The sequence below is a fragment of the Egretta garzetta genome, unplaced genomic scaffold (assembly GCF_000687185.1).
Source record: "Egretta garzetta isolate BGI_Z169 unplaced genomic scaffold, ASM68718v1 scaffold107, whole genome shotgun sequence".
Lineage (NCBI taxonomy): Eukaryota > Metazoa > Chordata > Aves > Pelecaniformes > Ardeidae > Egretta > Egretta garzetta.
Genome location: NW_009260399.1, coordinates 1374078 through 1389174, shown reverse-complemented (window position 1 = coordinate 1389174; position 15097 = coordinate 1374078). Strand labels below are relative to the sequence as shown.

Below are 15097 nucleotides of genomic sequence, written 5' to 3'. Positions count from 1 at the left end.
AGATTTCAATTTAGAGTGAATTTGCAAATAGCAAATGCTGTAATACCTTGCCTCTTATTTAAACTAGTCAATGACTGTCAACTTGTATTCACAGGAAGTGAAAGTGTTTTGCAACAGGGCATATATACCAATGGTAGTGTTTGAACATGGCAAGCAGACACTGAAAAGGTCTAGGAAAGAGTATTTCATAGAAACACAGAAAGGTAGAGACTGAATATTTGGAGTGTCTGCATTTCAAAAATATTCAGTGAAGACAGTGAAGCAGTTCCTAAAATATGAAAAGTCCTATATTCGTGCAGTAGGTAATGCTAGTGTTCAAGCAACTTAAGTGCCATCAAGGGAAGAACTGGGTACTTTAAAATTTTGAGACTGAATGAGAATTTTACGGACACATACTTAATTTCACTAAGTTTTAAAAAACCTTTTGTAGAAAGGAAAAAACAGGGCAAGCTATCACCAAAAGTGTGCTAATTCACTCAAAGTGCTGTTGTGAGTAAAAGGGAACTGTGAAGTTGAGATACAGAATCTTAGAATGATTTGGGTTGGAAGGGACCTTTAGAGATCATGTAGTCCAACCCCCCTGCCATGGGCAGGGACACCTTCCACTACATCAGGTTGCTCAAACCCTCATCCAGCCTGACCTTGAACACTTCCAGGGAGGGGGCACCCACAACTTCTCTAAGCAATCTGTTCCAGTGGCTCATCACGCTCACTGTAAAAAATTTCTTCCTTATGTCCAATCTAAAACTACTTCAGTTTCAAACCATTGCCCCTTGTCCTATCACTGCAGGCCTTGGTAAAACATCTTTCTGTCTTTCCTATAAGCCCCTTTATGTACTGAAAGGTTAGAATATAGTGTCCCTGAAGCCTTCTTTTCTCCAGGCTGAATAATCCCAGCTCTCTCAGCCTTTCCTCACAGGAGAGGCGTTCCAGCTTTCTGATAATTTTTGTGGCCTCCTCTAGACCCACTCCAACAGGTCCATGTCTTTCCTGTGCTGGGACCCCAGAGCTGGATGCAGTACTCCATGTGGGGTCTCAACAAAAGCAGAGCAGAGGGGGAGAATCACCTCCCTAGACCTGCTGGTCATGCTTAAAAAGAAGTGTGCAGCTCAGGATACGGTTGGCCTTCTGGGCTGCAAGTGCGCATTGCCAGCTCATACTGAATTTTTCATCTACCAGTATCCCCAAATCCTTCTCCACAGGGCTATTCTCAGTCAATTCATCCCCCAGTCTGTATTGATTTTGGGGATTGCCCTGACCCAGGTGCAGGACCTTGCACTAGGCCTTGCTGAACTTCATGAGGTTCACATGGGCACACTCCTCCAGCCTGTCAAGGTCCCTTTCCTGGTGGTTGCAAAGACAGTAGGTAGCTTTGGAATCAATGAATGGCTCAGTTCTGTTCAGAGGAGCAGGAGATAAAACCAAAGCATCATATTGACTGTTCCAACAGCCCCATGGAAGGAAGACCTGTTCCTTCTGTATGGTTCCTGCAGACTAGCCATGGATATTTTTTATTTGTGATCTTCATTTGAGTACTCATGAAAGAAGAGAAAGAAATCCCAAAGGCTTATATTTAAAATTGATAGTGCAAGTTTATATTATTCTATGTTATTTTTCTTTTGGTGTGGATAAGACAAATGGAAGAGTATTTTCAGCTGCTCTGCTTCTGATTTAGTGGTAAGATAACAGATCTCTGGATGCTGCCTAAGTCTGGAAATTCCACAAAAGTGGACTTTGCAAAGCCTAGTCTCAGGCAATCTCAGTTGTTATGCATCAATAGTAAGTTCAAGAAGTTTGGAAAACATTTACTGTAGACTTAACCACATGCACGCAAGTTATTTGCACAGTACATGCGTAACAGCTCAGCAGGTTTTGGTTTCTCTTGACAGTTTTGAAAGCAAAGGAAATTAATTTTGCTAATTACCATGGCAATCACCACTGCAATATTAACAGCTGTACAGCAGTCCAAACTCTGTGTTCATTCAGTCCTTACCCGGGATTCACAAATCTGTGAATTTGTGAAGATGGATAGAGCATGTTGTCAGTCTCTTTTTGAAAGATATTGGGAGACCCAGATCCAATTGGCAAAATTCAAAGGAATTTCAAGGGGACTAAGATTTCACTCACCATCAGACTATTCTTCCTGGGGAAATTTTCATTTTATAAACTTTGTGAAAGTTCCAGTTCAGATGTAACCTTTGTGTCATGGGGTCACCGTACTTGATGCTACACATCCAGACTGCGATATATCTGCATACAGTACACAATTCCTCTGAATGTATGAAATGTATGCAATATACATTTGTGTAAAACCAGTAGATTTTCCTTTTGAGCTTACCTCAGTTAAATCAACAAACTTGTGTCTGAGGCTTGGTAAAGACTCAATAGCTCGTATTTGTTGAATTAGTTCATATCTTTTCCTTAGCTTCTCCTCCTCTTCTTCTAAAGCTTGCCGAAGAAGTTCTCTATTTTCTTCACAAACTTCCTGAACTGAAAGAAAAGAACGAATCTCTGTTAGCTGGCTGCATATTTTAAGAAGTAGTCCATCTGGAGGAAAATTCATATGTGTTTGTGAATAACGTTAATAATACTGATCTAAAGGTACTTGAGGGAACAGTCTGGCATTGGTGGGAGGAATGATTAGAGAAACAAATGAGTACTTCCCACCTCCACTATCTATCATTCTATTCAACACATAAACATACTGTGTATATATATAGACACTTTGAATTACTGCTTTGTAAATTCTGTTCTAATCAGTGCATACTGTTTCATTATTTAATAAAAGGATATCATACAATAGCAAATATTCATAGTTTTCCAAGCTATATATATGATAGAAATCACTGAATTGCAAAGGCTGGTTGGTTTTGCTAGGCCATTTCAGAGTGGCTAACACCCTCTGCCCACCTCAACCTTTACTGATACAAATATGGAGATGCACAAGCAGAGAAAAGTCTGCTCACCAAAATATGCACAACTAGAGGTAGCCTGTTCATACAGTAGATGTTAACATGGCATTGCATTGGAATATATACAGCCATGCCAGTCAGAACAGCCTTCTCCCTGGACTTCATTAGCTAATGCATTAACTGAAGAATTTTCTTCAAGAATAATGGAGGATGAGTAGCATTTTCCTTCATCCAAACAACTGGTCTGTCTTGGAGGCGGTACATCCTTCTCCCTTGTGATACTGTTCTTCTAGGAGATCGCTTTTCTTTCCTTAGCTACAGTCTTTTTCTCTGGACTGTCTTCTCTGGAGAAGACAATAATCTTGAGCCATGATTCTTTCACAATGGTTGCTAGGCAAATTCTCTCTTAATGATATGAATGACAAGAATCTGAGCTTCATAGCTTGATTTGACAAAAAGTACAGTCATTCACTTATGCTACTTTTAGATGGAAGGGAAACTAGTTGGAGAACATTAGTGCTGTATTTCTGCCTTATAAACAAAGAGTAATTCCCACGACCAGTAGCTTAGAATTTCTGATCTACCCATTACCAACTTGTTCCTGGAATTCATATTCATGCATTCATGGAAATGTATAGCCTGCATCTTTCCCTCAACTTCCGTTTCCTTTGTGTAAAAATTTTAATTCGCCCACTAAAATAAAGTAATTTGGGGACATTTGGCATCATCTCTCATTTTTTTCTGGCAATATATAAATACCTATCTGCTGTTTGTATTTCTGGAGCTTTATTTTTGCTTGTTTTGCATTCTTGTGTCCTTCCACGACCTGCTCCACCAGCTCTCTCATTTCTTTCTGTTCCTGTAGGTGTTTCTCTGCATACTGGTGCATCAGGTCTGCTTTCTAAATCCCAAAAAAACAGGTGAATAAAATTCCTGATAACTGAGTGCCTCAAATCATTCAAATAGTGCATGGTCAAATGGATTCAAAGTATTACATCATCCACAAAAGTAACAAAGGACATTGGCTGGGGACAACATAGACGTAAGCTCCCCTCTCTATGTTTTATTTACCCACAACAACCCTCCATAACATTTGCACTGCTTTTTTCCAGGGTTCCCTCCCACAGGTTTCTAAAAGCAAACAAAAAAAGCCATCTCTGGGTCTGGTTGTGAGGTACCAAGAGGAGTGTCAATCTAATACACAGCTGGTTATGTGCCTGCAGGATCTGCTTGGGCCTAAGACATATCTCTGTAACATATAGAAAGTTCACTTTTGGCTACCACATTCCTGTCTTTGTCAGAGGAAATGAACAGGAAGCAGGAAACTGGATTTTCCCAGACTGCATTCCTTACTGTACTTTCTGTTTTAGATGGAAGACTAGAGTTTTAAAAGAAGGAGGAGGGTCAGCATGACAGCTATTGGTGAATAAGGAACTGGTGCTCAGTACTTCTGGAGTTCTCCATATGGATGAAGTACCCTGCTGGCATCTGTTGGCAAGCCAAGGGAGCTGCCTGGAATTGGTCAGGTTAGAGCAAGTCTGATTTTCACATCCGTGAATCTATACTGGGACATTTCTGTTAAAAAATAGAATACTTACTTATGCTCTGAAAGTGAGGTGAATATAATAATGTTGGAATGAGTGTGAGCTCACACTATGCTCAGTTGTACACATTAGGGTCCACTTTAAGTTCTTGCTACAGCCTGTCTAAACAGACATGAAGACTCAATGCCAAAAAAAGGTTGAAAGTTTTTTTTTTAAAGGACAGAGAAGGAACTCGTTAAGCAAGTTTCCCTTTTGCAGCATGGCCTTTATGAAAATCTTGTACATTTGTGTTTGCATCTTAAGTTGCTGAAACACTGCAGAGACATCTGTGAGAGGTGGCCAAGAGAAAAGTACTGGCTGGCCTACAGGGCATAGCAGCAAACTGGGCTAATAGAAAATAAAAGCCTGTGACAGCGACTATGAAAAATTTAAAATCTGTAGTATTAGTTATTTCTTGATCACTTGTTTAGTTTAAAGGAATTACTGGAAAAATGTAATGTGAGTATGGGAAAAAAATGAAAAGATGTAGCAATGTTTTTGGGAAACTCTGATTTTCCAGATTGGAAATCGGGTGAAAATACTTCTTGCCATAAATATTCAGTTTTCCATATATATAGATCCAGAGAGGGTTCTCTGGCTGACTTTTCCCCTAAGAGAGATCTAGGCATGTCAGATAATATGAAGTCAGTTTAAGGAAAAAAATTATTTTATATTTGTGGCTCTCATTTTAACAATATAATGAAATTAGTCATATATTGGTGATTTCATTGCAAGTGATGCTTAGTATCTCAGTGTCTGTTCAAAAAGGATATGCGCAATGACATGAATATAGGGGAGAATGCTTTAACCTTCTGTTTTATTCAATTTACTTCATAAGTGTTATCAATCAAATCAAACACCTGTAAAAAGTACTTTAATCTATAAGCGTTGCTGTGTCTGGCAATATAGTGTTATAGCACTATTTTTCTATTGTTTTCAGACTCCAGTGAATAAAGACAATGCATAGAACTTTTACCCCTTCAGGTAGGTATCATCTGTGGCATGTTTTGCACTGATTGAATGTCAGCAAAATTTGAGTAAAGCTTTATGTATTACCTCTTCTCTCATTAGATCAGCTTTCTTCTTATTTTCTTGAATCACAGTCTGATGGGCTAGAAGTGCCTCTTCATGACTCAGTTTCCCCTGAAGCCTCCTACACTCTATTTCAGTCAGCTGCTCTTCCAGATCTTTTCCACGCATCTGTTTTTGCCATTCCAAGAATTCAGAAGGGTCTCCAGCCCCTCGTAGCAAATTTTCAATTCTGCAAGAGAGAAGAAAGAGTATACTATTCTAGGCATCTGGCTTTGCAGCTCTGCCTTGGTCCGTAAAACATTTCTAGTAGTTTGTTGTGACATAAGGTGTTTGATCTTTGCAGAGAAAAAAGGTGGTCATCGCAAAGTCATTTGACAGATGTATTTTAACTCCAGTCTAAGAGGTGTTCCTACTATGTGGAAAGCCTGGGAGACCCAGGCTGGAAGAAAGTGCATGAGGGCATGGACCTGAAAGTTTTCAGTAAAACAAAGCCCCAAGAGAGGGCAAACTTTAGCTACATATGGATTCTCCTAAGGAGCAAGGAGAATCAGGCTGAAGGTGCGTATGTTTTCTCAGAGGATTACTTTGCTTAGAGGTAAAAAGAATAAATACCTTTTCTCTTCAGCAATCTTCTTGGCCACTTTAACACAGAGAACTAAAAACTTTTTTGCTTAATTCTATTTCTGTTTAGTATTTTTTCGGTTAAATAATATTACTGTAATGAGGCAAAGAAATATCCAGCTATTAAGCAAAACCATGTCATATTTTTTTGTGCTCATTGGAGAGAGAAAAGTGTAGCAAAGCTCTGGGGCAGGCCCATCAAAGTCTTGCAGCAGAGGATTGAATGAGCCAAGAATTAGGGCAGAGACACAAAAATACAGTGAATTGTGCATTACTGCTGCTCCCCAACACATATATATATATACACACATATATATCTGTTGCATGTTAAATGCAGCTGAAGATTAAAACTCAAAATAAAATAGTGTTAAGTTATGGGGAAAATCTCTTCCATTGCTGAGTGGAATGGAATTCTACCAGGTAGAGTGAACAGTATCATATGTAATATAAAAGAACCTCAATATACATACCTAGCTGATAACAGAAGCTGAGTGATGCATAATATCTTACTGCTAGAATCCCGACCCATATACCAAAATTTGCAAGGCCCAAAGACCAAATCCAACCTTAGAACTTGAAATGCTAACAATATTTAACGCTTAGCCTGCTAAGTCAGGTGGATTAGCAGTAATACTAAATCAAGATGATACAGGTTTTATCTTTGTTAAAATTATTAGTGACAATGTTCTGTAATTCTAGTTACAGAATACAGCCTGCACTGGCTATTCAGGAGTCACCCTCTCCCTAGTTAATGTCCGCTAAAAACCTATACTGCTGAATATGGATTCCTTATGTCAGAGGAACCCTTATGTCAGGATTCCTTAGAGCTCTAAGTGCACCAAGAGGACCTGCAACCTCTTATTCCCCACCCCTGCTAGGATTTAGTTGTTTGTGTTCAAAGACAGCCCTGTTGCAGTGCAACCATATAACATTGGGTCAGACTGGAGTTAAAAGAGCTGCGTGAGGAAAAGCTATGAAAAGTCCTGTTGTGTGTGTAAGAGTTTCTTCCTGGAAGATACATTTAAGCTGATGTTAACAGCCTTTGTCCTTGCCTAAGCTACGCTGTAGGTATGCCTGCACCCAGCCTAGTACCTTGTTGAGCCTCCCTTGTTGACTTGGCTTCCTTGGCTTGACCTCAGCCCTGACTCGTCACTACGGACTTATCCAGCAATCACTGGACCATTCCCTGACCCTGCTGTCTGTCACTGGATCTGCTCCGCTGCCTTGCTGGGGTACTATGGAACTGGGCTGCTGTCAGTGAGGACATTGTCCCTACATGCCTTGCTGTCACCCTCAGCTCCTGGTTCATCTAGCCTTGTGAGCAGCACACTCTTAGTCCTCCATATCAGACTGTAATAGAAATGGACAGGTATTTTTATGTACATATAAACAAGTTCAAGTATCAAATTGGCAGTAGTTGACCACAAACCATTGAAGAAAATGGAGGTATATGAAATTATTTGGCTTAATATATATGCATCTTTCACAGTGGACACAGAAATAGATGTGCTATTTGGGTCATTATTTATTCTGGAGAATTGGAATAAATATAACAAGTGATCTTTGTTGGACTTTGCAAGCGGACACTAGCCAGAGTGCTAAATCAGAACACAGTCACACTGTATAGCATCTACAGTAAAACAATGACTTTAATGTAGGCTTTCATTTCAGTCCACTTTTCTCTTTATTTGTCAACTGTGTTTATAGAATTGCTCCCAAATGCCTTACAACAGATCTATTATTTTAGTTTACCTGGAATTTAGTTAATTATTTTTAATGTGGTTGATTATTCCATATCCAGGGATGTGAAAAGTAATTTGAGAAAGAAGTGCGATTATACCTCTTAAGCTCCTGTTCCATTTTCCGCTGGTAGAGGGCACCCTCTCTTAAAATAGCTGCAGCATTTAATTTAATAGGTATATTGTCAATCTGTCAGGAAAAGGAATGTATAGACTATAGTTAGTAATGTAAACCATAAAACAGGGTATAAAAACTTTTCAATGGGTTAAATAAATCGACCTAAGACAGCATAAATTTTGCTTAAAGCATTCATCTAGTATTAATCTGACATTCACAATGAAATTGCATGCTGTTCATAAACCACTCAAGCTGCTTAAGAAATCAGCAAAGTCCCCCAAGTGGATTATAAATTTGTAATCACTCTTGGACCATGTCAAATCCCATAGAATGTCTTCACTTCCTTTCATTTTTTTCAGTGCTCATATACATAGTGTACAGGGATTCCATCTGCTTTGGACAAAGAAAATAAACAGCTTCTCTGAAAGATGGTAAGTTAGCTAAAGCCACTGAAGTAAAACATAAGCAGTACCTTTCATAGGAAGGTGTCAACAGTGTTTTATAAATAATCACTGTTCTAACTTCAAAATATTTCTAAGACAACTGGCATCCCCAATTGCCATTTTCTAGATAGCAGAAGTGAAGTATGGTTGTCAGTGACTTTCAGTCCTCATGGTGTAACTTGGACTAGATCCTGTGGCTGCTTTGCAGTTCTGCAAAGTATTGCCTTAGGACTAACTCCCAGACAGCCTTGAAATACTGAGGGAGGAAGGGAACAACCTCTCTGCCAGTTAAAAGTGTTCCCTGCACAAGCAGGCTATTCAGAAAAAATACATCACCTTTGCAGACACGTATAATATACCTGATCTGAACCAAGGCAAAGCAGTGCTGGTGGGCTAAGAACTGGGATCATTCCTGCAGTAAACAAAGCTTAGTCATGACACATTTGACCTAAATTCAGACAAGTTCTGTGTTCAGAATCCAAATGTATTTAAATTCCAAATTAACAGCTTAATGAGTGGCTGAGAAACAGATGCACAGAATCACTCAACCTATATACTGCAAATATTGTATGCACAAATATGCACTGAAGTCTCCTGAAATACATAAGCTAACTGGAAAAAGGATGGTTTATCATTTATATTAATTAGGTAGGTTGAGGATAACAAACACGTGCTATCACCTAGGAATTCACTAAGTAGAATTACAGTGTTTTCCGCACAGATGGCACATTTTAATGAACAAACATTAATTACCTATCTGTTTCTTGAAGAATTTAGGAAAAGAACCCAAACGAATGTATTTTATTTCTTTTGTTTGACTCACAATACTTACTCTTCTTAATGCCTAATGATGTCCATCCTTTCTTTTGGTCTACTTCTCAATCCTGCTCAAAGTCTCCTGCATTAGATGAACATTCCCTCTCCAGCCTGTATTTTATACACTATACTGGCTTAGAGTAGACATTTTCTCTGACACATGTAGAAACTTTCCTATTTTTGGCAATTACCCGTGTATACAGATTTCATGTTCCGTATTTATTAACTATAATTTGGATAGAGAATTAAATTAAGAATGATTATATAAATACCTTTAACTTCAGTTTTCTAGTTTATTAAACAGAAATATGACTGCATGACAATGAAACAGAAATATGACGGTCCATATTGTCAAAATAACTGGGGGTCCCAAGATGTATGCAGACAGGAATAAATAAGATAACTGAATAGCTTCTTCTATGTCATGTGGTATCAAGGAATTTTTGAATTTTACTCATTCTCTTTCTGTTGTGAAATATCTTCCCCTTTTTCAAGATGAGAAAATGGAAATAATCAGGAAAATTGTAGAACACTGTTAATTCTTGTGGAAAAAAAATTCTATTCACTACTTCCACCTAATGAACACACAATAGCTCACCAACTCCAATAAATATGTAAAAAGCAAGGCCTGATATGAGCAAGAGGCAGATTGCGACAGAGTAATGATGCATTTGTACTGTCTCATTCTTCCAGTGAAAGGGATGAATAGATATTTTGTAACAGCAATGACAAATAATTGCTGCTGCACATAACAAATGTGTCTGAAATGAAGAAAATGTATTTAATGTATTGTGGGTGTTCTAAAAAGAGGAAAGGAAAATTCTAGTTGGTTAAAACATTATTATTATTATTTCATTAATTTGAGGAAAGATTCTAATCTTATTTATAAATCTTGGATAAACCTTCCTCTTAGGATTTGTCTATTCAGAGAGTTGCACAGGCAGGAAGGCAACAGGAGTAGAAAGTATTTTAAAAGTCAGTAACAACATGCCTATCTCAGCTTGAAAGTTATAGCAGCATCTTGGATATCACCTAACTAACCTTTAAGGCAAATGTGTTTAGACGAGATAAAACTGATTGTGCCCTAGAGGAGATACTAGCAGGTATTAGAAGTGGCCCTGATCAATGCCGTAAGATGCCAGATCCATATTTTTCTTTATGCAATTTAGGCAGATGATTTGACTTGCATTAGTCCTAAGATTTCAGTATTTTAAATTATGAGAAAAGGAAGTGGAATATATTGATAGTCTACATACAAGCCCACATAATTACAGGTCATGCATGTTTGCGTTAACTATGTAAATGTTTCCTGTTTTCTTTTTTTTTCCCTCTCTTTTGAGTGCAGAAGGAACTGGGATCTTATTGCTTTCCTGTAATTTAAATGCTGCTGGATTGTAAGCAAGCAGAGTGAATAGGTGATACTGTTACTAAAGATAACTTCAGTATGTGGTAAATGCCAGATATGCTTTAGAAATAGTTGCCAGATGCCCAGTTCCTCAAGCAGGGAATCAATCTTTCCGAAGTGTATATGAGCTGTACCTAAATACATAGTTTTAAAGAGGAGGCAGACCTGCTCACAAGATATTTGAGGTCACAATAAAAGCACAGCTTCCACATGAAAGTATTTTGCATATGAACTTGAAACAAACGAAAGGTGACAGATTGAACGATGTAAGATGGGTGATTATTGTAGTACAGTTATTGCAGAAATAGCAATGTGAGTTTTCCTGTGTTATACCGTTAAGGCTGAACAGCCCATTTTCCCTGTTTGCAGTTCTCTGACCCTTGGAAATCCTAGCAGAGAAGCAATCAGTATAGTGGATTTTATGACCTCAGTACGTGCCTAAAGGAAACAAGACAAACATCCAGGCTGATTGTATGTTGTGTACCAGACAGTCATTAGCTGGAATGATTGTTCAGCATTCTGCAGGATCTCATTTTGAAACAGTAATTTACAGACGCAAGATTTTTCTGTCCCTGCAATGAGTTCTTAAACCATGGATTCACAATTCTTTTTTTTTTCCTGTGGACTATTCTCAATCCTTACCATTTTACATAAAAACTTCTCCCTTTGGAATTGAAAACACTGTTAAGGCATTATGTTTATATTGTGCAACTGCACACAACTTACCTGTCAGGGTCCTCAAGGAACCAATAGGCCTTAATTGCCCTGACCAGCCTCATCTGGGACTCACATCCTCTGCTCAATGGTCCAGGAGCCCCTCTTAGGCTCAGATACGGGCTTCAGTCCTTTCCCATTATGCTGGAGGTAATTCTGCTCCTGGTTGCTTCTCCAGTTTTGTCTCCTGCTGTCATGGACCTGGTTGCTGTTTTAGCTTTGTCTCCTGAATGGACTTCCTGGGTGGACCCAGACCTGACGTGTTACCTTGCTCTGTCTAAGGATGACCGGCTGTCAGCAGAACCCATCACTACCACCAACCTTGTCACATTCAGATGCTGTAGCCTGGTTGGTGATGGCACTGCCTGTGCTTTCATTACTTTTGGCTCCTTGTTTTTCTTCCCTCCTGGAGTAGCCACACTTTTGTTGCTCGCTGACCATTTCTTTGTGGATCGTTAATGGTCCATAGGCCAAAATTGATGAGCCATAGACCTAATCCATCCTCTTCTACCACAGAACTTGGTGTGAAAACATGGATTCCAGTAGAGTTGCCTCACCACAAAATTTGCACGTGTGTTTTTCACTTCAAAGTTTTCAAGAACATCTGACAACCGTACCTTAAAGATTACTCACCTTGCTTTGTATCTTTTGAGCCTGGAATGCTGGATTACTCTTCATACTGTCATGTGTGTTCTGCAGTTCAAACCAAAAATACGTGATTTCATTTCAGAGACAGATTTTCAAGTACTCAGCAAAAAAAATACTAGGTATTTACCAAAATTCACTCTTCAACTAGAGTACAAACCTGATCATAGGGGACGTATTTTGGAACTGCTATATCCACAAAAACTTGCTATGTACATCTAACTTAGAGGGAATATTTCATATCAAATGTCCATACAAGTGTAGGTCCAAATATTGATTAAAATTTATTGACTAAAATAATGCTAAAAAAGGTAACAGTGATGTTTTGTTTGACTATGAAATATTATCTGTATATATGAATATATTCAGGTCTTAAATAGATATTGGGAAGACAAAATAGGGTGTCAAAGGACACTTCATGAAATTATTAAATAGTGGTAGAATTCTACTGATGGTTATTAATTTAATTTTACAAAGTTTAGCTATAGATACTGATGTGAAAGTGTCTGGTATCACGGGGATGAACACAGTGAGTAAAATATGCAGATGTGATGCTGAAATGAATATATTACATGCATAGTCTGGTGACATAGTTGTGAACTGGGAATCAACCAGAACAAGAATTCTGTATGAATGGGACCGTTATTCCCTCAGCTTGGCTTCTCTGTGGCATAAAAGTTAATGGAAAAATAATATGTGGGTTTAGAGAAATATTGCCAGTTTGGAGACTTGTTGGAGTAGTATTGCAGGAAGGCTGCTTGTCTCAAAATTAGGAGAGTAATAAAGCAGCACCAGAAGTATAAGAAAAGGGGGTTGTGCATTATGCATCCAAAGAGGCAGATGTTAGTATAAGGATCTGAAATGACAGTATAGCTATAAACGATAACACATAATTCCTAACCCTAAATAAACAAAAATTTTCAAATACTTTGAGAAATCTTTAAATACTTTAGTCATTTTTCATCTTCGTACTGGGGTATTTTTAGGAAATAAAGTATTTTGTAGCATACCTCTCCCTTTTCAGGCTTCATGGTTGCACACCTGAACTGGTTAGTATTTGCTTTCAGGAGCAGAACCTAAAATTAAAGCAATTAGCTTAAAGATTATGGTACCTTTAAATTCTCTAAGATGAACTTTCTGTCTCGAAAAGTCTTGCAGCCCAGCCCAGTATATTAATTTGTTTCCAATGAATGAAAGCTTGACTTAGTATTAATATGAATTTTCATTTCTGATTAAAGACTTGAAGTAGGCAAGTCTTGATTTTCTACATAGTTCTCTCTGGTTGTATCCTTTGCACAGGGCATCAGGCCTTTGATAGGTCTGCCCATATGAAACATGTTGCTTATCCAGAATTCAGCTTAAAAGCCTCATAATTATCTATGGCACATCGGTACTGTAGGTAGTAACTGTTTCCACATACTTGCAAACAATGGCTTTGGTTTTGAGTTAAATTAGAAGACTATGACCAGGGGATCTGAGCACCAAGGGTTTCTCCACTAGGCATACTCCTAACAGTAATTCCACCTGTCATTTTAAAGGGGGAAGTACAGGCAGTCACATTTCTCGTTTGGGGATATTTCTTTTGGTTGTAAACAGTAATCTCGAATCACAGCTGTGAAACACGGGCTAGATTTTCTAATGGCTTTCTGGACAGCAGCTGTCCACAACATCAGCGCTTCCCTAACTGTCTAGAGTATGGCTTTCAGTGTTCTCACTCCTTACAGATGCTCAGGCATGGTACTTATAATGACAACTACAGCTTCTGCAGTAATGCTATGAAACAAAGGGCATTTTAAATGCATATTTCTTTTAGGACCCAGCATTTCATCTTGTTCAGCCAAAGGTCTAGGGAACTGACCTTTGTGAATGCTTTGGATGCCTGTTATAACATTCCAGAGGTGACAAAAACTGCTGTTATTGCAGCTATAATTTCTGTGGTGATTTTCCTTTGTTCCTTGTATTCATGCATTTTCTTCACTGAAGAATGTGGCTGGTGGTTACGTGACTTTATAGTTGTCATAGATTTTTGACAATATAGGCACTGTGATATCTTGCTTTTCCTCCCCAGTTTTTCTAGCAAGTTTGTACATACGAATAAGCACACAAATAGACGTGTGCTTTCTCCACAATATGGAAATAATAAAAGGATAAGAAATACTGTTATGTTGTTTAATAATGAAATGCCAGGCATGGGTAATGTGACAGGCCAGCAAAAGGAATGCAAAGTTTATCCCTCTAGAATCTATCACACATTAAGGCATTTACTATAGCTTAGGAACAGAATTGAATGCCCCTTCCACAAGGACATGAGGAGAGCTCAGAGCAGTGATAAATGGACTTGCACTGGCTAGTAAAAGCCAGAGTAAGGCATTTTCAGAATAGGGGTGGGAGAGTGCAGATAAAACGGAGTCAAATAGCATGCCTTTTATCAAGCTTATACTGTTATTTGACTGGGTATGGTGACTGCAGTGTGGGAAGGAAGAAAGAAAGTGGAACCTGACATTTAATTAATTCCCTTCCAAGGAGGGGACGACAACAATCTGCTTTAACTATGATAGGAGCTAACTCATTGAACAGGGTTCATATCAAAGTTTGGATCAAATAACTAGATCTGTTTCTTTGTTTTTCCAGGCTCTCCCTTCTCTTGCTCCCTTAACACACAGACCAGGTACTCTGCTTCTTTACAAATCATGATGACTTCCCACTCTCTCAGCCTGCTGAAGGAAAGTCTATGTAGTCTGCACAAAAAAGAAGTAAGAGTCTGCTGATATTTTAAAACAGTGGGTGATGACATGTGGTTATTTATCAGTTACTATAGAAAACAAACAAAAATATTGAACATATTTTGTATTTTGAAGCCTTAATTATTAAGTGAATACCTTAAATATCCACATGTCCTGTGGGAGTAGAAGAGCCATCAAACTATTTCAAGCTTGTGAAGGAAGTAATCATGTTTCTGCTACCTTACACAGCTACTTGCATAATTTCTCACATAGTACTTGTACAGTGAATAAAAGGTGGACCTTGTCTTAGAAAATTAATAATAAAACAAGGAAGATGGAAAAAGGG

The 15097-nt window shown here is 38.4% G+C and overlaps 1 protein-coding gene across 1 annotated transcript in view; it reads right to left on the bottom strand.

Annotated features, from left to right (window-relative positions):
• CFAP99 (cilia and flagella associated protein 99) overlaps window positions 1-15097 on the bottom strand; it is a 57253-nt gene that overhangs the window by 13342 nt on the left and 28814 nt on the right. Inside the window, exons 7-12 of the mRNA XM_035898648.1 lie at window positions 13039-13104; window positions 12017-12076; window positions 7989-8077; window positions 5552-5756; window positions 3672-3813; window positions 2339-2490 (exon numbers count right to left, since the gene is read on the bottom strand). Coding sequence (XP_035754541.1) covers window positions 2339-2490; window positions 3672-3813; window positions 5552-5756; window positions 7989-8077; window positions 12017-12076; window positions 13039-13104 — 714 coding nt within the window. The remainder of the gene's footprint in view (window positions 1-2338; window positions 2491-3671; window positions 3814-5551; window positions 5757-7988; window positions 8078-12016; window positions 12077-13038; window positions 13105-15097) is intronic.